The sequence below is a fragment of the Emericellopsis cladophorae genome (assembly GCF_022114955.1).
Source record: "Emericellopsis cladophorae strain MUM 19.33 chromosome Unknown NODE_10_length_638493_cov_120_236322, whole genome shotgun sequence".
Classification (NCBI taxonomy): domain Eukaryota; kingdom Fungi; phylum Ascomycota; class Sordariomycetes; order Hypocreales; family Bionectriaceae; genus Emericellopsis; species Emericellopsis cladophorae.
Window position 1 is genome coordinate 454874 of NW_026250935.1, and position 24938 is coordinate 479811.

At 53.6% G+C, this 24938-nt stretch overlaps 9 protein-coding genes across 9 annotated transcripts; 5 read left to right on the plus strand and 4 right to left on the minus strand.

The window, feature by feature from the left end:
- Positions 1-168: 168 nt before the first annotated feature.
- On the minus strand, positions 169-584 carry J7T54_002160 (40S ribosomal protein S28; the record flags this gene model as incomplete). The annotated part of the gene is made up of 3 exons (XM_051504769.1): positions 169-230; positions 290-373; positions 524-584. 3 exons carry the CDS (start codon positions 582-584, stop codon positions 169-171), a joined length of 207 nt encoding a protein of 68 aa, XP_051363855.1.
- Positions 585-1065: 481 nt separating this feature from the next.
- J7T54_002161 (uncharacterized protein) lies at positions 1066-2299 on the plus strand (the record flags this gene model as incomplete). Its single annotated transcript, XM_051504770.1, has 5 exons — positions 1066-1224; positions 1270-1383; positions 1434-1450; positions 1498-1648; positions 1697-2299. The coding sequence occupies 5 exons, from the start codon at positions 1066-1068 to the stop codon at positions 2297-2299; spliced, it is 1044 nt and encodes a 347-aa protein (XP_051363856.1).
- A 1012-nt stretch (positions 2300-3311) lies between these two features.
- Positions 3312-4459, minus strand: J7T54_002162 (DNA ligase-like protein; the record flags this gene model as incomplete). Its single annotated transcript, XM_051504771.1, has 3 exons — positions 3312-3398; positions 3479-4301; positions 4347-4459. The coding sequence occupies 3 exons, from the start codon at positions 4457-4459 to the stop codon at positions 3312-3314; spliced, it is 1023 nt and encodes a 340-aa protein (XP_051363857.1).
- A 2173-nt stretch (positions 4460-6632) lies between these two features.
- On the plus strand, positions 6633-7026 carry J7T54_002163 (uncharacterized protein; the record flags this gene model as incomplete). The annotated part of the gene is made up of 2 exons (XM_051504772.1): positions 6633-6857; positions 7021-7026. The coding sequence occupies 2 exons, from the start codon at positions 6633-6635 to the stop codon at positions 7024-7026; spliced, it is 231 nt and encodes a 76-aa protein (XP_051363858.1).
- A 1684-nt stretch (positions 7027-8710) lies between these two features.
- Positions 8711-10143, plus strand: J7T54_002164 (uncharacterized protein; the record flags this gene model as incomplete). The annotated part of the gene is made up of 4 exons (XM_051504774.1): positions 8711-8713; positions 8781-8890; positions 8937-9908; positions 9960-10143. 4 exons carry the CDS (start codon positions 8711-8713, stop codon positions 10141-10143), a joined length of 1269 nt encoding a protein of 422 aa, XP_051363859.1.
- A 778-nt stretch (positions 10144-10921) lies between these two features.
- Positions 10922-12670, plus strand: J7T54_002165 (putative WD repeat-containing protein-like protein; the record flags this gene model as incomplete). The annotated part of the gene is made up of 1 exon (XM_051504775.1): positions 10922-12670. The coding sequence occupies one exon, from the start codon at positions 10922-10924 to the stop codon at positions 12668-12670; it is 1749 nt and encodes a 582-aa protein (XP_051363860.1).
- Positions 12671-16975: 4305 nt separating this feature from the next.
- J7T54_002167 (Histone acetyltransferase type B subunit-like protein) lies at positions 16976-18546 on the minus strand (the record flags this gene model as incomplete). The annotated part of the gene is made up of 6 exons (XM_051504776.1): positions 16976-17150; positions 17199-17684; positions 17738-18253; positions 18304-18355; positions 18405-18458; positions 18510-18546. The coding sequence occupies 6 exons, from the start codon at positions 18544-18546 to the stop codon at positions 16976-16978; spliced, it is 1320 nt and encodes a 439-aa protein (XP_051363861.1).
- A 603-nt stretch (positions 18547-19149) lies between these two features.
- J7T54_002168 (alkaline phosphatase d) lies at positions 19150-23577 on the plus strand (the record flags this gene model as incomplete). Its single annotated transcript, XM_051504777.1, has 5 exons — positions 19150-19154; positions 19205-19298; positions 19348-19657; positions 19704-21020; positions 21071-23577. The coding sequence occupies 5 exons, from the start codon at positions 19150-19152 to the stop codon at positions 23575-23577; spliced, it is 4233 nt and encodes a 1410-aa protein (XP_051363862.1).
- Positions 23578-23883: 306 nt separating this feature from the next.
- On the minus strand, positions 23884-24676 carry J7T54_002169 (Signal peptidase complex subunit-like protein; the record flags this gene model as incomplete). Its single annotated transcript, XM_051504778.1, has 3 exons — positions 23884-24118; positions 24177-24467; positions 24534-24676. The coding sequence occupies 3 exons, from the start codon at positions 24674-24676 to the stop codon at positions 23884-23886; spliced, it is 669 nt and encodes a 222-aa protein (XP_051363863.1).
- Positions 24677-24938: the final 262 nt, after the last annotated feature.

Consider the following 24938-nt stretch of genomic DNA (forward strand, 5'->3'; position numbering starts at 1 on the left):
GTGCTACAAGACAACTCTTTGACGCCGCGGAACAAAAATTGCCCCGTTCCCAACCGTCGCGAAAGGATCCATCCCAGTCCAAAGCCCGTCCAGAGACTCTGTCGTGTCGTCATGCCATCCCACGCTAGATGGTCTCCTTCATAATCTTCCCCATTATCCACATATTGCTTATCGCAGCCTGCGGGCTTCACGCTCGGACTCGAGGAGGCAGAGGATATCGTCCTCACGGACTGTCGGACCCATGTTAGTGACCTGGCGGATGGATCGATCAAGGCGCGCGTGAACATACCGGGACCCTTGACGTTACGGATGATGCTGCGAGACTGGTCGTCCATGAACTCGACACGGACCTGGGTGACACCGCCACGCGAGCCTGCCAATTGTCAGCATGACAGTCTCTCCTCATGATCCCATTGATCCATCCATCCATCCACCGCGGCCTATGAAATCTCCAGCGGAAAAATTATTCAAGGGCGTCGATGTCGAAATGACGATGATCATGCGGGTGATCGGGGTTTCGTACCAGTACGGCCAAGGACGCGGGTCACCTTGACAAGCTTGACGGGAGCCTTAGCGGAATCCATTGTGTGATGTTATTGCGAAAACGTCGAAATGGTGCGTTTTGCGATCGGTTGTCGTGGGCTTCGAGGAGGTGAGGGTGGATTAGAGGCTGGCTGCGACGAGACGTGGGACCGGTAGTGTGCACAAGTTTGCGCTGCAAAATTCTGTCCTTATCGTCAGGGTTTCTCGGGAAATGTGTGAGAGGATCACGTGGCGATAAGCAGCTGCCCTTTGAGACTTCGCGACGGCGGTCGGTGGAATGAATCTCCGATGAACCCGACAGCCTTACTAAAAGCGGCACTGAGACATGGGGCACGCGACACGCCAGCCGCCGGAGCTCTCCGAGCTGATGTGGGTCGCGAGGTGGGATGGAGGCCAAGAGTCCAAGACCAAGGGACCGCCCCTCCATGAACTACGACGGCGATTATCTCTGCATTTGATTAAACCACTCAAAGCGGTGATGAATAGTAGCCCTTTCTTCACACTAGATATCATCACTTGAACATGGCAGCCACTTCTCACATCCCGATCATTGATCTTTCGGGGGATCAGGCGGATGTGGCCCGTCAGTTGGTGAAGGCTGCTGAAGAACATGGGTTCATCTACATCCGAAATCTAGGGAAAGACTTCACACCCTTAGACATTGACGAGGCGTTCTATATGGTACTGCCACTGTGCTTGACTTGATCGGAAACTTACATCTTGCAGTCCCAAAAGATCTTCGATGCCCCGCTAGAAGAGAAGAAGAGGTGCTCCATTCAGACCAACAACAGGGGCTGGACTGGTATGCATTCAGAGACCCTCGACCCTAAGACACAGCAGGTATGGATGTACCAATGTTATATGACTTGTCTCTCATGCTGATCGATCAGGTTGGGGACTATAAAGAGTACGACCACACTGCTCCCTTCCATAACCATACTGAACCATGTCTAGAGCATTCAACTTCGGCCCTTTCATCAGAGGCAGAGCGCAGCAGCCGATCCCGGATAGCGTGTCTCAGTACGAAATCCGTTTTAATGACTTTGCCGATTCGTGCCATGCGCTCTGCCGGAAGATCCTCTATTTGTTAGGTCTTGGTCTTGGGGTATGCGCCTATCGCCCTGAAAGCTGATTCACTACTAATGCATGCCAGGTGGGAGACTTCTTCTCCTCCGCGCACATCATACCCGAAGAGCTGATGGAGTCGTCTCATTCCATCCTGCGCTTCTTGCGCTACCCGCCTCCTTCTTCCACTCCTCACTCCAGTGATGATGTTCGCGCGGGTGCCCATTCAGACTACGGCTCTGTGACCCTGCTCTTCCGGCTCAAAGGGCAGGCGGGACTTGAAATTCTCAAGAATGACAACACTTGGGCTCCTGTCCCGGTGTGCCCTGCAGGCACCGAAAATGACCCAAGTCCGCCAATTTTGATCAACATTGGTGATCTGTTGTCTTACTGGACCAATGGACTCTTCCGGAGCACGGTCCACAGGGTCGTCTTCACCCCGGAGCAAGGAGACAACAGAGTCTCCGGCGAATCTAGCGATGGCCCGAGATATTCGATTGCATTCTTCTGCCATCCAGAAGGTTCAACGAAGTTAGAGCCCGTGCCGAGCGACAAAGTCAAGAACTTCAGAGCGACGGGCGACGCAGTTGAGGCTAACCCCTATTCTAAAAGGAAGACCATGACGGCCGGCGAGCATTTGGACATGAGGCTTAGGGCCACATATGGGAATCTGTATGATGAGAAGAAATGATTCCTGCTCTTAGACCGATCCACAGTACCAACGCCTCCAAGGATCCTTGAATCCATCATAGCATTTCTTGCGAATCGTTTCGTCCTCCAGTATTGTTATATACTGCAGTATCCTCCAATCGTAAACAGATATCATATCTCGTCCTCCGTGAGGGATCTTCTCTCTCGAGATGATCAAATCTTTCAGTACGGTTTCTGTCTCGGTTGCCTTGCTTAGACTGTCGACGAGCAGAACTTTGTCTCGAGCTTGGTCACCTGCGCAGTTGTTGATACAGAGTGTGGGCTCGGTAGCTGGACGCCCATCGAGAAGACTCATAGAAGTTCCAAGCCCGTGAGCGTCCAGCAGGCTTGCCAATTCTGGATGTGTCCTATCCAGATACGGCGCAAGCAGCAACAATTTTTGGGCGAATTTGCAGTGTTTACCAGAGTATGTGCAACCCTCTAGCAAGTGTCCTTTGCCACTGGGAAGCATGGCCAGGGGCGCCGTCATGCTGGCTTGAGGACTTATCTGTCCGCCATTGTCCACTCCAAAGGTACCTTCCCGTGTGCCACAGGATGCAGAAACAGGAGTCCTGCATCCTGGATGTGCGTCGTGGCACTTGGTCGACAATACTGGCCCATCCCCCGTGGTCCCTCCGGGGGAGGTCTCACACTCCACGGACTGAAGGTTCCCCTGTCCAGCATCCAGAACGTATGCTGTGGGTATTTTGCGCTGGTTAATGTCACTGAGTTTTCCCAGCGGACTTCGACGAAGCAAAGCTGGGTCATCTGCTGATGGTCTCTCTGTGCAGCTTGACCCCGACTCGCAATTCTTACGTTTTCTGGAGGACAATTGTTCGCCATCTTTGTGTATTGGACGAGATAGCCTTCGAAGTATTGCAGTATCGTGCCGCCATTGTGAGGTCGGAGTCGCAAACAAAGGTCCGCGTGCTTTCATGGCGGAACTGTTGATGCTCGGGGAAGCAAACGCAGTTGCTGTTTGAGATTGACCAAGTCTTTCACCCAATCGTGGGTCAGCTGGTGATACAGACCAGCTCTGGGTGCTGCTTTGCGTGGAGCGTCTGGGGGATGGGGTTGCCATAGTTGTCCGTGTCTGCTGGCTGACTGCGTCGACAGCTACGCCTCGAGGATCGGCAGCCTCGAGCCTCGCAATCCATTGTAGGTTTTCCTGGCTGTCCACCTGCTCTCCAACGTTCACAGCGTCTTGAGCATTGTCCTGTAACTCCTGAAAAGTAATGGTGTCCATGTAGTCTCTGTCAAAGTGAACTTTGGTGACAACAGGAAAACGCGGCACCCAGAGTCCAGAGTTGCCGTCCTTGACAAAGCTGAAACATCTCATGTCAAAGACCATTGGGGAAGTGAAGATGACACTCATCCCGGGTCGCTTGTTCATCCTGTGGACTATGTCCACGATAATTTGCGTGTTCTCTTCTTGAGTGACTGCGCCGGAACTCCCATGCTCCATGACAGATGTTAGCAGGGTCTGATTAAGCTCCACCGTGCCCATGACGGTGAATCTCGGTTTCGCTCCGTGCTTCTGCACGTCTGTCTTGTTGCTCAGGTTTCCAAAAAAGAAATACGTCCACTTGAGGTTGGGTATGCGGTAGACCATCGCTTTCACAGCATCATAGCCAGCGCCCACGATCGCAAAGTCGCCAATATCGCCCATACCTCCAATGTACTCCTTCTTCAACTTAATACATCGGCCGCTCCTCGGACGTCCTGGCACGCTGAGGTCAAAGTAAGGCTCGTCTGGTTTGATGACTAACCCTTCTTGCTTGGATGTGATGACTTCTGCAAAGACATTCCGGAGATCAGAAGCGGCATGATGCGTGCCAAAGTCGATCACTCGCCTCTTCACAGTCTCAGCCCAGCCGGCACGGTGTTCGATGAGGCTCTCGAGAAGTTTGATGCGCTCCGAATGGCGAACTTGGAGCAGTGATTCATCTTCGAGGAGCAGAATATCGTAGTAAATGATCATAAGATGATCATGGGCTCTCGGCCTTGAAAGTGTGAGTGTGGTTGAAACAGCTGCGCAGAATACTTACGGTGAGTCGTGATCCGTTCCGAGATACAGACCTCTGCGGGTGACATGATTGCGAATTTTGTGAAAGGGCAGAATCCTTTTCTCCTTTTCGACGTAAGCGACTGATATCTTCATGGTGTATTGAGGGATGTTACCAGGTCGCTGTATACTACGAGCTCTCCCTCTAGTATGCAGCCTCTGGCGATAGTACAATCTCCAGCGCCAATCTTCAAAGAACTCTGCACAATGCTATTGAGAATGTTAGATAAGTTCGACAGGTATATGTGAGTCTTACGAATGCAATCCTCTCCGATCTTCTGTGCTGTCTTTGCCGCTTTTAGAGAATATTTGCACACACGCTGGCCCCTTTGCCAAATCCACGTGAATCTGGCAATACTCCCCGTCAATCTTATCTTCCACACTCATTCGCCCGGAGCCCTGTGATAGACAATGCTTGATACTTCTCGCTTGCGACCAATGTTGTCTGCCCACCTTGACGCCAAGCTGCGGCTTTAGCTTCACACGCAGCTGCCTCCAGATGACATCTCTTCCAGACGAGTTCGGCAATAGGCTTGTCCGAATCGACTGGACCATTTGGGTAGCACATGCAAAATCTTGGCGGACTTTTAAAACAGTAGGGAGACATGTGTCAACAAGTCGGAAGATCAAATTTTCGTCCAGACTAAGCGGCGCAAAGTCTTTCAAGACCATGCGCGTGAGCCATTTAGCTTCAGTGGCCGACAAACGACGATACACATTCTGCAGATCGCTTCGATCTCGGTTGTTCAGCGTGGCACGAATAGCCGGGGAACTGAACTTGATCCTGGCAGCAAGATCGCTGAGAAGGGCATCGATTTCTTCCACGGTAACACGATGATTGGGACTCAGTTGTGAGGGCTGATGTTCGTCAGTCGAGGACTTTCAACCCAAGTGAGATTTACTTGCCGTCGACTGAAGAATATTCTCTACACAACCAGCCAGGTCAATGTTGCTTCCGCTTTGCCGATATCTCGTCAAGTCTCGGATTCGAGAAGCGCCCAGTGCCAAGCCTCGCCCGATAATCTTCTCCAGCGATCCAGCTTGGATGAAGTAGACTCGATCCGGTCGCTTTTCCGGCAACAGTGTGGACAGAAGAGCGACGATATCAGTGTCGTGTGCGTCAACACGTGAGCGATTGTGAGCGAACCATGACTCCACGGTCTGTTTCAACGGCCGCTCTGAGATGTAGAGACTGTGGCATTCGTCAAGCAATTCGCAAACCGCGGCGAAGGCCAACGGCATGTTTGCACGTGCTGTCAGAGCATTGCCAGCTGATATTCAGAGCGTGGTTTCTGATTGTCTCTGGGCGGACTCTTGACGGCTGCGGACAAGGTTGCGAAGTGCCGTCACAGTTCAATGCCGCTGCTGGAGTTGTTCGCGTGCTGGGACCTGTAGGCGAATTGACGCGTCGTGCAAATGCGCGACATTGACGTGCTGTCACATGACATTGAGGGGCCATTGCTATGAGGCAAGGTACGGTATCCATAATTACTGACCAACGTAGAGTGTTCACAATCCCGACACTCAGCAACTTCACAGTGTGACCTCGCTAGGGCAACACGCGACATTTGATCTGGGATGCGTCAGGCAGGCAGGCAGGCCCGCCGTATGAAGTCCATACTTGACGGAGCCCTGATCAAGGGGCCCAGCAGCCCCAGCTCCCAACATCACGCTTGCAAAACATGGCGCGAAGCAGTTCAGGCACCTTTCATCCGGACTGCCGATGACCTGGACAGACGACCCATGACAATGCGGTCGGAGAATTCCCTGCTAGCGACGGAATGGGCTATAGGGAGGCTGATTGCCATCATTGGTCAATGCACAAATGATCACCACCAAAACACGTCAGCTGTCAAATTTCAACAGAGGCAGCCGCCGAGACAACACGCCCCCGCCGAGACATGACGCTGAGCCGGAGTTCCAGCAACTACATCATTGCGGTACTGGCGGTCTTTGAGGGGCTCAAGGGCGCTTACGCTGGCACACTGCCGTATCTGCCACATCTGCGAAACCTCAATGTGGACTAGATGCGAGCCGGCCCGCAGCTGAACAGCAAGACATCCTGCCCTTGTGTAGACTCATTCGAGTGTTGTGTCAAGGAGATGGATGAGATATACACAGAAAGCAGCTTGCTAGAGGCTCGCGCAGTACATAAGCAGCTCGTCTCCTCGACAAAGAACAGTTTCTCACAGCACTCCTCACTCACCTCTTGACATTCAGAAAATTCTACCATCACTCACCAGCATCTTTCACGCTCTTCCTTGCCAACATGCAGGTATCTTTTGCCATCTTCGCTGCTCTCGGGGGAGTCGCGCTCGCAGGCCCACTCCCCGACTCGAACGTGGCCCCGGCCAGCTCGCCTCTCCTCGCCGCGCGCGGCCTCTTCTGCAGCCAGGACTGCTGCTCCGGTCCTGAAAAGACTGTTTGCGACTGCAACATTTTCGGCTGCAACTGCGAGTGGACGTATGGCGGCGGCGGCGTCACCAAAATCGGCGTGAGTGCTCTGACCGAAACCCATGTCCTGGGATTGCTTGAGATTGCTAGCTCTTGGATGCTAATGAGCCTGTGCCTGCAGTCCGCGGTAGTTATATCCCCGCTCTCACAAGCTGGCCACCAGCTGTTCCACGGTCATGGACTAACGCAGACGGTCGTCACAGTGCTGATTCGGTGGATTCTGGATCGAGAAAGTGCCCTTGGGGCCCGGGGGCTTCTCATTTTCAAAAGGAAAGCTACAGTCGTGGCATGGAGTTTTCTATTAGAGTTTAATCTCGGCCGACTGTTGGCAAGGTCGATTGCAAAGCAAGGAAACGTTCTAGTCCAGAGTAATGTTCCATCATTACCATCTGAACCGATTCCAATCACAGCCTGGGTGGTCTGCCGTAACATGATGATTCCTACAAGGCTCTATGTAGTGACTGCTGCTATTTACTACTTGGCCAGGAGTTCCCACCACGTGACTACATATAGCTGTAGCGAAGGCTTAGAAAGGCGCAAAACAGCGTTCCGCCTAGTCGAGACATCATGCCAACACTGCTTATTTGACAGAAAATACTGGAATCAGTAGGCATCTGTTAGATTTGTAGTAGATAATCAGTTGAATAGCACGGAGTATATAACCTCTTCCTGGACTGAGGTCCAAGGGTCTCACGTGGGTCGCAACGTGGTGCACGGTGCACCCACCGCGCCGTCCCTTACCACTATTTCAGGTGGTGGCACTGTCTCTAGTCCGTCGAGACCACGGGCCCCGCAGTGTTCCTGGAGCTAATTACGACCACTAAGGTCCTGATTCTCTGAGCTTGCTTCAGCCTTCCGTGATGCCCCTGACAACGGACATGACAACGAACATGGCAACGCCGCCAGCTCCACAGATACCCTCAGTAATTGCGTTTCATGCTCGCGTTAAGATGATGATAAACAAACCAGCCTCGACGGCCACGCAGGCTGATGAAGTGATGATCTGATCATGCGACGAGCGAGTCAGTACTGCCAGCAACAACAGCCCCATTTGTTCCCGAGACATCCCCAGATCGTACAAGTTACGTCTGGGTTTTAGAAACACATAAACTGCCCATCGTCTTCGCACCGGCAATCAATTAACTTCTGTCACCCTCAACTACGCCCGCCGATTGCAATATCACCAGGTCTTTATGCCTGGTCAGAGCTCCAATTAAGCGTCCAGCCTTTCATTTGACCCCCCAGACACCACACCCTAGACGGCCTTTCACTGTCCAATAGCACGGTGAATCCCCTGAATCTGCGCCGCCGGCAGAGCAAGGCAAGGCGCTCCAGTCGAGACCACCACAGTCACCACACCCATACGACTCGATCTCGACGCCAATTGAGATCGTTACCCCTTCCTCGACAGCCCTTGCCAATTCGTTCCTGCTTTATTTAGGGCTGCCAATGATGAGCAGCGCTTGCCGGTCTTGCCTATGACCACCTTTCTTTTCAACATCTGCGCCTTCGATCGAATTTCATCCTCTCTCTTCAATGAATATCGCCACTTGAACCACGACAACAGAGCACTTCTTGCTAGAGCTGCTGCCGCCACTGCCCGTCAGCGGCGCCGCAGAGCCGACAGGGCTCCTCACCTTCAATCGCCCGCCACTCCTTTAAGAAAACGTCGACGACAGCACGGCTTCCAATCCTTACAGAAACTACTACAGAGGCGTCTGGAAATGGCCTCCCAACACGAGATTCGACGTCGCTCTTCTGCAGCCGACCACACAGTCGCCCCTGTCGCTCCTCTGGCGAGCACTTCGGCCACAACGACGACACTCGCTCCTGCCCTCGAGATAACAAGTCGATCGTCGAACCAGTCCCTCAGTGATAGCGACCATAACAGTAATGGTGCGTCCGCCATGCCGCCTCCGCCAGTCCCGGTGGCTGGCGATGCGTCCCCGACCCGTCATTCAAGAGCCACCTCCCCAGCCTCAAGGAATGCGAATCGCCTCTCTTTGACGCTACCAATCGCGGCCCCATCAAGCGACCCTTCAAGGCCAACGCCAACATCATACGTCCCGGGGAGTGCGTCAATTCCTCCGACACCTGTTGATTCCTCTACAGTTCCAAGTCCTGTGGACGCGAATGAATTCATCATCGCGATTGCGGCTCAGGAGAGGAGAGTGCTAGAGCTGCGAGAGGAACTACTCCGAGCCGAGTCTGAGCTTTCCACTCTCAAGAAGAAATGGTCTTCGAAGGAGGTCTACAGCCGCCGACATGAGTCGCGTCATTCGGAAACTTCCCGGCCTACAACCACAGCCCCTCTAGAAGTAGACACCGGCTCAGCCAGGCAGAGTGTCGATCTAGACCGCAGGAGGCTGCTTCTGCAGCAACCCAACACTCCAACGCAAAAGGGCCGCAGAGTGCTTCGCGGCGGACATGCTCGCACGCTCTCTCTGCTGTCACCTCCCAAGTCTTACCCCGATTTCGCGATACTCGAAGATCGCAACTATGAGCCCGTCAGCCTACCTTTACCTCCGATTGAGCGTCGCGCAGCTCAATTGACCAACCCCAACCTGGCGAAGCGCGCGTCTTGGCAGCCGCAAAGCCATCGTCAGCAATCCAATGTTCCTGGGCTTGTGGAGGACTTTAGGATGGGACTCAAAGCCTTTGTCGAAGACATTCGTCAGATCACTGTCGGCGAGGAGCCCATCAGCGGCTCTCCCGCCAATGCAGCGGGCCAGCAGCGTCCAAGCATGACCACGAGCCAGTCGTCGGGGGATCTCGAGACGATACGTTCTAGCCAACCTGCACGACCAAAGGTGAGCAGCACTTTCGATATTCCAATCGCAACCGCTGCGAGTACACCGTCAACCCAAAAGGCCAATGACGGAACTTGCCAAGACAAGCCCAAGGCTGGCAGGAACAAGCGGTTCTCCTGGACACCGCTGAGCTTCGACTCGGTGGACGATAGCAGCTGGTCCAATTGGGACTCGCCTGCGTCGGCCAAGTCCACCCGCTGGAGTGGCTCGACCATCAACAGTGGTGGTGCCGAAGACATCGAGTCGATCCCTGAAGCATCCGAGGAGGTCGAGACTCCATCGTGAGAGAACCGCCCGCAGACTGACTACAAGCCATACTGACACTCGAGCAGCAAGCCAAAATCAACACCCGAAGACGCCCCTCTCCTGTCGCCGAAACTTGGCGAAATCCTTCCAAGTATGGTCAATAAGTTCACGCCTAGCAATATCAAACGCACCGCCAACCACATCATGGACGAGTGGGAGAAATCGTTGATCGAGCCTCAGACTGCGAACGACAAGGAAAACAGCTTTTGAGTACTCATGTCGACTGAATTTGGAGTCACATTCGAGGGCTTGCCCTACCCATTGCCACGTATAGCTTTCACCAAGCGGATCACAAAGCCTCCGAGATGGTGATCGCGATAGTGTTGCGGTGTCATTGTCGTTGTTTGTCTGTTGGAAATCCTTGTTTGCGTGGATAATGATTACGACTAAATGACTGAAAAGATATTGAGCTAGCTCTAGTGAGGCACATGTCCATTAGCCACCAATCATATTTATCACCTGGAGTATCTTCACATGATGACCCATGTTTGCTATTTGTGCTCTATAGCGATATGTCGTTACGATAAAATGGAGAGTTTGCCTCAAAAGTGTACAAGATGATTGTTTAAGTCAGTATTTTTCGGTTCTGCTGTGCCAGTGACCTTTAGAACCAACCTCCCTGGTAGGACTGTGGAATTTTACACACGAAAGCTTATGAATCTGAATGAAGGACTTGCAGTCTTCCGTGACAAGAATACAGACACGACAGTCAATTATCTAGCAGTGATCGATAAGATATCTCTATCGATTGATGTCTCCATGGTTGTCGCCGGCTTTTGTGCACGGGAGGATGGGATCGGAACATTCACATCCCGAAGTCCGGGCCTTCCGCTGCAGGGGTGAGTGTCAGCGCCGGCGCGCCAGCATGTGGGGCGCGAGCTAGACCCGCCCAAAGTTTCTGAACTTTTTTTTCTGGACGCCTGGCGATACACCTGTCTCGAGGCCTCGTGCTTGTGAAGAACACAGCACACCTTTCGCCAACCACACAATGTCGTCCTTCTTCACAGCCCCAGGTGCGCACAAGAAGCGCAAAAGGCCGTCTGCACCCGAACATCCCAAGAAACGTGCGTCGCCGATAAGTACTTCCAAGCCCAACGGCAAGTCAAAGGGCCCCACCACCACCACAAAGCGAGGCGATAGAGACGAATCCGCCTCGGACAGCGATTCCGATGACGACCAAAGCTTTGAGGGTGTTTCCGACAAGGGTGACGATGTGGACGACCGGAGCGAGTCTGATGAAGAGGAGGAGACAGCTGCAGAGCGCAGATTGCGGCTAGCAGAACGCTACCTTGAGAATGTGAAAGAGACGGTGGACGAGGCAGGTTTCGACGCCGCCGATATTGACAGGGACCTCATTGCCGAGCGATTGCAAGAAGATGTTGCCGAGGGGAAAGGTCGGGTATACCGTCAATTGGCGGCAGAGTTGGACATTAGCAGCGGGATCAGGATATTTTCTCGATGCCAGTCCAAGTCGGTCACCGCCATTGCGTCGACAGCGCCATACGTCTACACCGTCACGAAGGACTTGTATCTGCACAAATGGAGGATGCAGGACCTGCCGCAACACCAATTCCCCCAGTCGACGAAACGGAAACCGAAGAAGCCACAAGCCCCTCCGAGGAGAAAGCCCGTCCTGGAGCAGTGGATCAAGGGTGACTTCAAAAAATCACGGGAAAGAGGATACATGAGGCATACAGGCCAGATTCTCGCAGTCGCTGCATCCTCTGACGGCAAGTTTGTCGTCACAGGTGGTCAAGACAGGAAGCTCATCATCTACGACGCCCCCACGCTCAAGCCGCTCAAGGTTTTGACGCATCACCGCGACGCTATTACCGGTCTGGCGTTTCGCCGCGGGACGAATCAGCTCTACAGTTGTGCGCGCGATCGCACAGTCAAGGTCTGGAGTCTGGACGAGATGGCCTACATTGAGACCTTGTTCGGCCACCAGGACGTTGTGGTGGACATTGATGCCCTTGCACAAGAACGCTGCGTAAGTGTTGGTGCGCGCGACCGAACGGCACGCCTGTGGAAGGTCATGGAGGAGACTCAGCTCGTCTTTCGCGGAGGCGCCACGGACAAAAAGTCTGTGCCACCGGGCATTGACCCGCGTTCCCTCTCCAACGAGGGCAGCATGGACCGCATCGCCATGATCGACGACGACCTCTTCATCACCGGCAGTGACAACGGCGCTCTGTGTCTATGGAGTGTTCAGAAGAAGAAGCCCGTGTACATCGAGCCCCTGGCCCATGGACACGACCCAGCCATGTTACCATCTGAGGTATCCGCTTCCAAGAACCCCAAGGAGGAGGAGGTGCCGCCTCCTTCAGCCCGATGGGTAACGGCGTTGAAAACGATCCCCTATTCAGACGTGTTTTTTAGCGGAAGCTGGGATGGGTACATTCGCGTATGGCGGTTGAGCGATGACAAGAGGAGTTTCGAGTCACTGGGCGTGCTCTCCAACGATGGATCCGACAACGGGTCGCTTGTCCCAAACGGAGACGCGCAGCAGACGGGGCCTATCCAAGGCGTGATCAACGATATCACCCTCTTCGAGCGAGGGGATAGGGGCAAGGATGGCGTCTGTGTAGTGGCCGCAGTCGCTCAGGAGCACCGTCTCGGGCGGTGGAGGACGTGGAACAAGGCGAGGAACGGTTGTTTGATTTTCGAGGTACCTCGCATGAAGGGCATCACCACAAATGGCGTTGACGGGAGTTCAGAGGATTCGGGCGACGAGTAAATCACACTTCGCCTATAGTTTGGCTGTAAAAACAACTAGAAATTTCCTCCTTTCCATCCAGCGCCCCGAATGTCTCCTTACTAATGATGTGACACGCCTGCTGGCATACTTGCTATGCTTTGACGGTTCGTCGAATGTACAAAATCAAGAGATACCAAGGAAATTATTAGTCATATATACTGGGCCAACTCTCAAACGCCAGAACATTCCGGTATGCAGAGCAAAAACATCCTCCTTCTTGAGTGCCACTGTGGGAAAGGGTATCATCCTGGCATCTATACGCTAAATGATGGCGACCACGCGTCTTCCGATATAGATCAATCACCGTCGATGCTGTGTACAATGCGCCCTACACCTTGTTTCTGCCGCGACGTTGTTTGGTTTGTGGGACTCGAATCGCCACGGTCTCGTCCAACCAAGGTTCGCTTGTTGCTCGCACCGTTGGAGCTTGTGCCAACTTCTTCACCGTCTGATTCGGGCAGTGGCTGTACAAAAGCGGGCGCGGTGCGTGTATCACCGAACATTGGAGACCCCGTTGGCGAACTCCCTTCCGCAGAAAAGCATTTATCCTCTGGCTGGTCCACCATCGCACACTCGTCCTGGATACTGTTCATCAGTTCCGCTGCCGGGCCATTAGTCTCCACTAATGGTAGATGCTTCGAGCGGGAGATGGCGGTAGGGGTGGTAGAAGTGGTATCGCAACTGGCTTGGGCGGTTGCGCCACGCCTCGGGGATTGACTTGATGGCGAACCGCAACTCACGGGCACAGATGCCACGCTGTCGCGCGCTGATGTTGGCTGAATACCTGACTCGGATGGTAACGACGATTGCCGCTCGTTACTATCTGGGGGCCCCGTAGACTCAGACGACTTGGCCAACGTTCTCAGTTGCTTCTTGCGTTTTCGTTTCTCCTCCTTCTCATTTTGCAGTCTCTGTTGCTGATCTGCTTGAAGTCTGAACAACATGTCTCTCATGTTGGACCGTATCTCACTAGCTTCGACCTCCCATTCCAGGTCCTCCCGATTCAGAAGACGTCGGCATGCCTCGTCAGGGCTTTTCAGAAACTGCTCGACATATGACAGAATGTACACACCACAGTCGCAGTGGTTATGTTGCTCTGGGAGGTTTTTGGCCGTCATACCCTGAATTGGGGTAGTAATGGTTACACTCTTCCTCGCCTGCGCTTCTTGCACAAGATATTCTCTAAGGATTTTGCAGGTTGACGGCCGGGCAATGGCAAGTGAGTCCATTGTGACAATCTTGGGTTCTTTGGACTTGTCATGTTTCGGCCCCGGCTGAGTGATCTGGCCCGGTTCGGTTTGATCGCCAGCGGAAGCAGACGGCTCTTCGGCTGCTGATGTGCTACCACCCAGCGCATTGCCAGGATTGCAGATGATTGCCATGTACCAATGCATGTTCTCGTTAACGGGGATGATGACATAGTCATACGAGAAAATGTCGATCTTGGCAGTCCATGACTGCACTCCCGCATATCTGTCCTTCTTCAACTTTTCATGGAAGAAGCTGCTGAGGATGTGCACTTTGTTCAAAAGCTCAGGGTGCTCTTTCTCCAATTGCAGTTGCAGGTGCCGCAGATAGAAACTGATCAAATTATCGTTCAAGAACTCGCCCTCGTCTAATCGCAGAATGTCGTCCTGATCAACCGTGGCCCGATTCTTGCCCGTCGCCGGGTATATCAAAGGTTGGGGCCATCTGCTTCTCCAGTCAGGATGCAGCGACGTCCAACTTCCGAAACTCTCGACACTGGTGGGCGCCTTTTGTTCATCAGGTGCTAATCTTTGTTTGCGCCGCGTTGAAGGGCCTTTGGTAACAGGTGTCGCGGGTTGAGTGGGCGAAACGGCACTCGTATTTCTTATAGTTCGGGCATTTTCTGTTTCCGGCGGTCCATTCATTTTATCCTTGAGTTTGACAGCCTTTACTTGACGTGGTGAGGAGATTTTGGCGGCCCCTAATGGCAAGGGCTCTTCAGTCGAGGAGTCATCCTTGGTGCCGTTCTTCTCTTGATAGTTCAGTGCTTCCGACATCGCACGATCGAACATTGCTTGCAGTTGTGCACTTTTTTTTTTTTTCAAAAGTCAGTAAAGTTCAATGAAGCGGGATCATGTCGCACAAACCTTCCCTGAGAGCACAACGCCTTACTGTCAACAGAATCGAGGAACTTGACCGCGGTTTCCTTGCTCGTGAACTGCAAATGAAGCTTGCGTTCCCTTCCTAATGGAGTCATTCGTGAGATTCGTATGTGCTTGCTGTGCGTTGCGTTATGATATATGTGTCGAATTGAATCTGCGGAAACAGATAACCACTTGCTCGTCGACAGTTTCCACTTGCCATCCTCGCCGCGGATCTTGAGCTTCCAGTTGTGATTTTCATCTTCAACAAGCGCTGACTTCTTGCCGCCAGCACAAAATGAGTTCCTCCCACAGGCCGCGGCCTCCAACCAGCAGGCGGACACTTCCAGAGAATCAGGCAGAGCTTCGGGACTGGTGAATTTGGTTGGCTGAATGTCTGCTTTGGACGGCGAGCGCTGCCGTTTCCGCGCTTGCAACGCCGAAAAGTTTGTAGTTCTTGCGTTCCCCATGCTGGGAGTCCGTGCAAGCTCGTCTTCTGAGACATCTGCATTGGCTGTACCTTGGGAAGTGCGTTTCGGTTTCTTGACAGATGGTCCCAGTATCGGCGCCGCTCGCTCGCTTCTTCGAGACTGTCCCCGTAAGACGTCGGACTGAATGCTCGCTGGTGGCGGCCCGTCGTTGTCGGCCAAATCATCGACGATCACATAGTCTTGAGAATCTGCAATGGAAATTGGTTCGTCGTCGCTATTTATGACCTGGGGCTTCATGAGTTTTCCGTGCGCAGGCCCGGTGACATGTAACAGCCTAGGCTTCTTGGAGCGCGGGCCGGAGGAGGCCCTGGCATGGTTTTTCTTGCCGTAGCTGTCGTTTTTCGGCTCCTCTATCGTGGTAAATTCCCAGATTTCAGCAGTATCATCGTCCCGACCGCGTTTTGGGAAATCGCGAGTTTTGTTAGTCGGGAAGTGTTGGGAGTATTCTGGGCCTTGCTTCTGGCGTTTTGCAGGTCGGACTTGCTCCTTCGATTGTCCTGCGACGAGGTTGACGGCACCCCGGACTTGAACACTTATGCTGTCGACCGCCCTGCTCCCTAGGCCCTTAACGGTGCTCTACCAGCAATCAGCCTGATGTGTCCGTGGCAGGGGTCACTGGTGCGAACGTACGAGATTCCCTTTACCCATGTTGCCGTGTCTCGGGCTGCGTTATGCGATCAGCACACTAGAATGAACCGACGTCTTCGGGGACTAACCCATAGTCGGGGAAGGAACTGTTGGCGTCTGAATGATAGCGTTCGAGCGGACTGCCAGCGTTCAGTACGGTCTGGGCCTGGATCTCGTAACGAGGCGGAGGAATGATCGTACTTCCATGGAGCCTTCGGGGGCGTCTTCCCTGATGAAGCGCTGGAGGCGTTCGTCGGCATGCACACAACGACCAGGGACTTTGTAGGGTCGAAAGAAAATGTTGCTCGCGCTGGATCACGAGCAGCCCATACAAAATCCAGGCGGGGCGCTCGTGAGTCGTCAGTGCGTTTTGGATTCGATGAAGGGTCCGAGTCGCGGCCAACTTGCAGGTGGGTCGAGTTCCACCTGGGTTGTCTTCAAGGTCGGTCGTGCTTTCCTCGATAAGAAGTTTGATCAGTCCTGTCGGTCTCTGGCGGATTTCGCAACGGAAGTGTCGGTCATCTTAATGCGACAATGTGTGTCAGGTGGCGATATGTTGGTGTGGAGTTGTTAGGTTTGTGGACAAACGGCATGTCCTGCAGTAAAGTGACGGCGTTCGGCTGGAGTGGTCAAGTTCAGGTTTCCAGACACTCATCACTTGCTCGTGAACACCGTCGGATTTTATGGACTGCGTCAACTTCCAGGCGTGTGCTCACTGTCATTCTGGTGAATTTGATTTGGAGGAGAACATTGCAATTTTATAAACGTGCAGTGTATATGTATAAACAAAACCACACATCCGGGGTCTTATGGCGTGCAGCAAAGCTGTTCTGGAAGATGTTGCAGGGTGAGCATAACGGTGAAGGCTACTAATAAAGGCTGGACCAGACTCACACAGCCAGGTTTCTCAAAAGAAATTCGGAGGTCAATGAACTATTGCTGATCATCCTCCATCTACTCAATTTCTGCTCTGATAGTCGCACAAGCTGCCTAGCCTCATAGTCCTACGCAGACCGCCGGCGCTGGGCATCAAAAGCCAAGGAGAACTTCCACCTGACCTATTGGTTGAGCTCTTCGACAGGGAGATTGCCGTCGTCTTTGCCCACAATCGACTCCGCTACCTTCCAGATCTGCAGCAAGTTATCCTCTGCAGCGCTGGCCACCAACCAGGGCTCGTTCGGATTCCAGCTAAAGTCGGCAAGGTGGGCAGTGTGGCCACCATGCATGAAGAGTCTGGGCAGGTCAGTTACGAAGGCGGCAGCAAGAAATTGCAATACTTACAGCTCAGGCTGCCCGTCGTCCTGGTCGTCCGGAAGCTGCTCCTCGCCAATACGTGCGAGATCCCAGAAGATGACACGGCGATCATAACTGCCACTTCCCAGGATGCCCGCCTCAGTGGGATGCCATGAAAGGGACGTCACCGCATCATTGTGACCCTCAAGTGTGTGAACCTTCTCCTTAGTGTTCCGCAGATCCCAAATGCCAATAGTCTTGTCGGCTGAAGCAGTTGCCACCAAGACTTCCGAGGTAGGGTTAAACGCAAGTGCATTGATCGCTTCCAGATGACCTTTTCGGGCAACAACTGCCGCCCGATCTGTTTCTTTCGATCGCAAGTCGACGATCTGGAGAGTCTGATCATCGGAGACCGAGCCGATGAGGTACTTTGAGACGTTGTGGTATTGGACATCATTCACAATCTGGCTGTGGTGAGAGTACGTTCGGGAGGGTTTCAGAACCCTTGTGTCAGCCTCGAGCTTTGTGAGATCCCTGGATAAGGTCCGTGAGTGAAGAATCATTTCGCAATCAGAGCCAGCACCTACCACAAGCGCATCGTGGCGTCCTCACTTCCAGAGGCCAGGCAGCCCTCTTCATGCGGGCTCCAGTTCAAGCCAAAACCTTCCGACTTGTGTCCGACGAGCTCAAGCTGGGAGTTGATCTGGCCAGGGTTGGCGGGCTGCAGAGGGTGCTTCGTGCGGTCGAAAATCAGGATTCTCCCGTCCACACAGAACGTAGCGATGATATCAGGGTTCTGAGGCTGGTAGCGCGCCTTGTTCACTTCACCAGGGTGCTCAATCTTGTGCACAATGTCACACTTGAGAGCCGCCACGTCTCCTGCCTTTCCATAGCCGCCAATCTCCCCACGCTCTTCATCGTAGTCATCGGGGTTTGGTGTCGCAGCTTTCGGAATCTGGACATCAGCGATTTGAAGATAGTTGGGGCTGTCGTCGGATGTGTGCGTGCCCAGGAGCAGGCGATGTGTGCGAAAGTTATCCGCTGGAACATCTTTCACGTCCGGGAACCATTGACACGTCAATGTAGGCCATGTGAGTGCTTTTCTACCGGAAGAAATCAGTGATAGTGATTTTCTCAAAGAAAAGTCATTTACCCGAGAATCATATCGTATAAGAACGGCGAGTTCTTCTTCCATGTCTTGTATTCTGGGAGATGTGAGCCATACGAGTGTGCCGCTCCTGTTGTAAAACCCACCCTCATTGATGAGGCGTTCGCGCTCGTCAATATCGTCCGCCGCGAGCATGTTGACTACAACCCAGTAAGCAAATTTGAGTTACAGTTGAATGTGTGGATGCGTACTATCGGCATCAGGATCCATCACTTCAGCCGGTGCCATGGTGTGTGGTAGATAACTGCAATAGCTTGCTCTGGCAATTGATGAGCAGGGTAGGTTGGCAGTGGCCTTGACCAGCGGAAGTTGGTTCTGGTCAATCTGAGGCGCCTTGTCAGTGGAGTTCGTGAACTCAAGGTGAAGGTGAGCTTTTGACGCGTCGCGCGTAAATGAGCTGCATGGGCCCCGCCAGCAAGGACAAGCCGTCCAAGCCACACAAGATACACAGCCACATATATGACACACTACGGGCCCCTGCAGCCCCACCCATGTCAGCCACAGACTATCACCTTCTTGCAGCTGCGGTTTGATCGCCTCAGCCCGATCGGGCGGCAGCTCCAAGCGCGGGCTCCTCGAGTCATCACTCACGTCGCTACATCGTGACAGTCTTTTTGATCTTTCAACACCTCGACTTGCCAGAGCGCTCTTATTTCTCAACTGTTGCTCTGCACTCTGATGCGAGTTTCCTTTTGAGCTTTGCCGTTTCTCCCCTCTGCCCGTATCGTTTCGATCGACACGAGGCAAGTTGCGCAAAAGCCTGCGAGAGCAACACCACGACCGAATCTACCATTCTATTTCTGCGCCAGGAGCGCCTCATCCACAGACAACATGGGGTGTGTCACAGTGGAAACTGTCACTTCTGGATCCGTGCTAACTCTCTCAGTGTCCCCAAGTTCTTCAGATGGCTTTCCGAGCGGTATCCCTCGATCTCACAGCTGATTGCGGACAACCGCATTCCCGAGTTCGACTGTCTTTACGTACGAGCGCCAGCCCGATCGCCTCTGACTGCGCTAACTGTATCAATAGCTCGATATGAACGGAATCATCCATAACTGTACTCACAAGGACTCGGCCGAAGACACAACTTTCCGCTTAAGCGAAGAAGAAATGTTCATAAGGATATTCAACTATATCGAACATTTGTTCGGAAAGATCAAGCCGAAGCAGCTTTTCTTCATGGCCATCGACGGCGTCGCGCCCCGAGCCAAGATGAACCAGCAGCGTGCGAGGCGTTTCCGCACAGCGCTCGATGCCGAACAAGCCCGTGAAAAGGCTTTGAAGGAAGGCGTCGAGATGCCAAAGGAGGAGCCATTTGACAGCAACTGCATTACCCCTGGTATGTTGCGTATTTGCGAAGGTTGAAACCAGGCTAATTAGTGCAGGTACTGCGTTCATGGCAAAGTTGTCGCAACAGCTGCGGTACTTTGTGAACAAAAAAGTATCCGAGGATTCGGACTGGCAAGGATGCGAAATCGTCTTGTCCGGTCACGAGGTTCCGGGAGAGGGCGAGCACAAGATCATGGAGTACATTCGCAATGCGAAATCGCAGGACGGATATAACCCCAACGTGCGACACTGCCTCTACGGTCTGGATGCCGACTTGATCATGCTGGGTCTTCTCAGCCACGACCCTCATTTCTGCTTGTTGCGTGAAGAGGTCACATTTGGTCGCGCGTCAAAGACCAAATCCAAAGAGTTGGAGCATCAGAATTTCTACTTGTTACACCTTTGCATGGTGCGGGAGTATTTGGAGATGGAATTCCAAGGGTTGGAAGACGAGGGGAAGCTTAGCTTTCCGTATGACCTGGAAAAGGTTATTGACGACTTCATCCTGATGGCCTTCTTCGTCGGCAACGATTTCTTGCCTAATCTCCCCGGACTGCACATCAACGAGGGTGCGTTGGCCAACATGTTTGGGACGTACAAGAAGATCCTGCCACAATGTGACGGGTACTTGAACGAGAATGGTGTTATCAATATCCCACGTCTGAAGATTCTGTTGGACGAGCTGAGCACATACGAACTGCAGCAATTTGAGTCGGAGGTTTCCGACGAGAAGTGGTTTGCATCTAAACAAATGGAAAAGAAGCTGGCGGCAAAGAACAACACCGCTCACAAGACCCCCAAGGGCGGGAAAATGGTCATAACCTCGGCACAGCGTGACCTTTGGAAACAGCAGATTCGCCCCTATGTTTCAAAGCGGTCGAGTAATCCGCTTGACCTGGGCGCAGGTCTGAAGGCCGAGGATCGCAAGTTCGTGCAGGATCTGGCGGACTCTATGCACCTCGAATGGGCCACAAAGGAGGACGATGATGGCCAACGGCACTTGATTGTCTCTTTCCCCCCCAAACCTGTCGCAGAAGACGCGGACGACGACAATGAAGAGGATGAAGACGAAGAAGGCAACCTGGCTGCATACCGCGTGATGAAGAGGTACGACAACGCAATTGTTGTCGACGTGACTTCGCAAGACTCGCAGAAGCAGTACGACGAATTGTATCAGCAGAAGTATCAGGGGTGGAGGACCAAATACTACCTGCAAAAATTCGAAGAATGGGCGCCGGAAAAGTACGATCAGGAGCTCACGGCGTTGTGCGAGAACTACGTACAAGGTCTCCAGTGGGTATTGTACTACTACTACAGAGGCATTGCCTCTTGGCCATGGTTCTACGGCTACCACTACGCGCCTTTGATTTCCGGTGGGTTCGTTTTGCCACTGATACGTGTCGAATGCTAACCGCAATGTCAGATGTCATCAAGGGCCTCAATGCCGACCTCAACTTCAAGTTGGGCCAGCCCTTCAAGCCTTACGAACAGCTGATGGGTGTCTTGCCGGATCGAAGCAAGAAGATTGTGCCTACAGTGTACCATGACCTCATGACGAACCCCAACTCGCCCATCATCGACTTCTACCCCCGCGACTTCGAGCTCGACATGAATGGCAAGAAGATGGAGTGGGAAGCCGTTGTCAAAATCCCGTTCATTGATGAGAAGCGTCTGCTTTCTGCGATGGCACCTAAGAACGCTCTGCTCCCGGAAGAGGAAGCTGCGCGCAATGGATTTGGCGTGCCTATCAAATTCACGTACTCTGAAGACGTCAACTACACCTTTCCTTCTTCACTGCCTGGCATCTTTCCAGACATACAGTCTTGCCGCTGCATTGAGAACATCTTCGATCTGCCGAGCATGGAGGGGCTGCAGTACGTGTCGGGCTTAGCCGATGGTGCCATGGTTAACGTCGAGGCACTTGCTGGCTTCCCCACGCTGCACCATTTGCCCCATACCGCACAGCTGGTCGAAGGATACGGTGTAAACGTGTTCCAGCAGGACAGCAGGAACCCAAGTGTTATAGTCACCCTCACAGACACGGACACTCGCTCCAAGGTGGAGACTTGGAAGGCCAAGCTCGGTCAGCGCTGTTATGTCGGCTATCCTTTCTTGCAGGAGGCCAAGGTTATGAAGGTTTCTGACGAGCTCTTCACGTATGAGCTATCGGAAGATGGACAACAAGTGATGACAAGAGACAACAACAACCGCGACGCCGCCGAGGTCGCCAAGGAATCTGACTTCTTGGAAAGCTGGCATGGGAAGCGACTGGGTATCACGATTGGTCAAGTCGAGTGCATTGTGCATGTGCACATGCTCAAGGGCTTGATCAGGACGGAGGAGGGCGCTCACATCAAGGAATACGCGGAGAATCCCAGCCAGAGAAAGACGTACGCTGCCCAGACAATCGTCGACGAAGTTGTCAACGAGGATGAGCGCTTCATCGAGAAGGCTGCTCTGCCCATCGCTGAAGATTTCCCCACAGGCACACGTGCCTTCTTCCTGGGAGACTATGCCTACGGTCGACCATTGGAGGTGACTGGCCATATTGGTCCAAAGGCGGAGATCATGGTATCCATCTTGAAGCAGAAGGAAGCCGACTTTGCTCGGTCCATCATCCACGCTGCAGAAAGATCAAACCCGTACACACCTTCATTCGCGGTTGCGAAGCAGCTCGGGCTGCACCCGCTTGTTCTGAGCAAGATCACTTCGTCATACCAAGTTCACAACAGGGCAGGACTCAAGTTGAACCTGGGTCTGAACCTCAAGTTCGAGGCGCGCAAGATGAAGGTGCTCGGCTACTCGCGCAAGTCGCAGTCTGGGTGGGAGTTCAGCCCCGTCGCCATCAAGCTGATTGCTGACTACATGGTTACTTTCCCTGATTTCTTTGCCGCTATTCAGAAGGAGGCTCAGAAGAGCGAGATTATGGAGACTGACCTGTGGCCTGACCCCGCACAAGCAGCTGCCCGAGTCAAGGATATTGCCGCGTGGCTCAAGCAGCAGGAGACCAACAAGTTCGAAAAGGTACCCCTCGAGGCCGAGCAGCTTGACTCGACAGTTGTGATGGCGCTTGCCAAGGCTGGCGAGGAGGTCTTTGCCGCCTCTAGCGACTTTGATATCAAGAAGATGCGTGGCGTGCCTCGCACTGCTCTGCTCAAGCCCGCTGATGCCGAGCTTGTGCTCGGCAACCAAAAGTTCGTCCTAGGCGACCGCGTCTGCTTTGTTGCTGGATCTGGCAAGGTTCCCATTGCCACGAGGGGCACTGTTGTTGGTATCAGCCGTACTGCGACTGCTCTGCTGCTCGACGTCGTCTGGGACACCTCGTTCATGAGCGGGACCACCCTCAACGAGAGAGCGCCCATGTTCCGCGGACAAACAGTGGCCTCGTCCTCTGTGCTCAACACGACGCACAGACAGGTGATTTCCGCCTCGAGCAAATCCCAGCAGCGCCAGCCTCAGGCAGCGTCCTTTGGTTCGCGCAACACGGTCACCGTCCCACAATACACAGACGCACCCGCTCCAGCTGCACTGCGCGGTGGATGGCGTGGTGCTCTGAACGGCAATGGCCGTGGTCGTGGCGGACCGAACTCTCAGCGTGGCGGGCCGCAGCTCATGCACAGCACGATGGTGTATCGAAACGGTCCCAATGGTGAAGTCCAGCAGCACCAGTCGAACGGCGATCAGTCGTATCGTGGCCGCGGAGGGCAACAGCAGCAGAACGGCTTCCGTGGGGGCCGCGGACGAGGAGGGCCCCGTGGAGGTCACCAGGCCCAGCAGGGAGCCCCTCAAGGGCAGCCTAGCGGCGAGACGGGCGCCGTCTATGGCAACGTACCGCCGCCTGCCGGCCTGGACGGCCAGCGTGGTCGAGGTCGTGGTCGTGGCGGACGTGGAGGTCGCGGACGAGGACGAGGCGGCCCCCAAGCTGCCTGATTGTGGATTACATTGAGTTATCGTGCTTTTGGTGGTGTTTGGATTTGTGCCGGTGTCTGGTGTCGACTCTGTTACCGGATTTACGATGTGATGACCTGCAAAATCTGTAGATTAGATGGTTGATGATGGTATCGATAGAGGCGACATCATTACACGCAATGTTGAAGTCACGGAGGCTGAAAAAGCAGTGGGAAAGAAGAAACAAAAGCAAAGAACGATGTTAAATAGTAAAAAACAGTTGATATTTGCATAACGCCCTCCATACGCAGACCTTCCAGGTGAACGCCATTCCCGTGTATTTGTAATCTACGGCTTCTTGTCATCCTTGACCTTGACGGCAGGCAACGAGAATTGGTCACTGACGCCCCCCGCGAACGACTTCCATCGGCCAATGTCCGACTGTGTGTTCCATGTCAACAGCCCAAACCAGGGCTGCACGTTGTAGTGCACCTTGAGGGTGACATCCTCTGCGCTCGCAATCTTGCCGCTCGGGTGGGAGATCTGGTACTTTGGCTTCTGGTTCTTGAGCTTCAGCAGGCCCCTAGTGTCTGTGTGAGCGTGCATTTCCATGTCTTTGCTTTTTTTCGTCAGGAACTCACCTTTCGGGCGCGATGCTCTTGCCGCCAGCGCTCGCCTTTAGCTTCTTCTTGCCAATGGGTCCCAGGTTGACGAGGTGATCGGCGCTGGGATTGGTGATGATCGAGTCCCAGATGACGGCCTCATTGGTGGCGTTTATGCCGACCTCGGGCGCGGGCCATTCGGCGGTGACGTAGACAAAGAGCTGCTTGGTGTTCCACGTGAAGAGGGAGGAGAGGTCGGCGTCGAGAGAGAACTTGATGATGGCGTATTCCTCCTTCTTGGACGAGTAGTAATGGGGCCTGCCCTTGACTCTAGATGGAGGTCAGCACTGAATGCACAGAGTCTGGCTAGGGGGAGCAGGCTATAGTGAACGGTACACTTGTGTGTTTGTGGCCTTGATGACGCCGGTGGGCGTCCGCTCGGCCCAGAGGTCTGTCAGGGCGATGAGGCAGCCCAGTGTGAATGCGACGGTGGTGAAGAAGCCAAAGACCGTCTGCAGGCGGTTGAGGGAGTTGTGCATGATGGAAAAAGGTCTTGCGTGTTCGGGGTGCACCTGGTGTGCTTGGTACTTGGGGAGTTGAATCGGCCGAAGCTATCGTGACATCTTGTGGCCTTTGGAGAACTTATGGACACGTCTGTTCCGTAGGTAAAGTAGGCCTGGAGTCTGGAGAGCTGCAGCGCGGCGGGCGCGATTGATTGGCTTGGCTTGGCGGCGCAGGGTGGGATGTGGGGCAGGATCTACTTGGGGACGAGTGCCCAGAAACTTGGCTCTCTTTTGCATC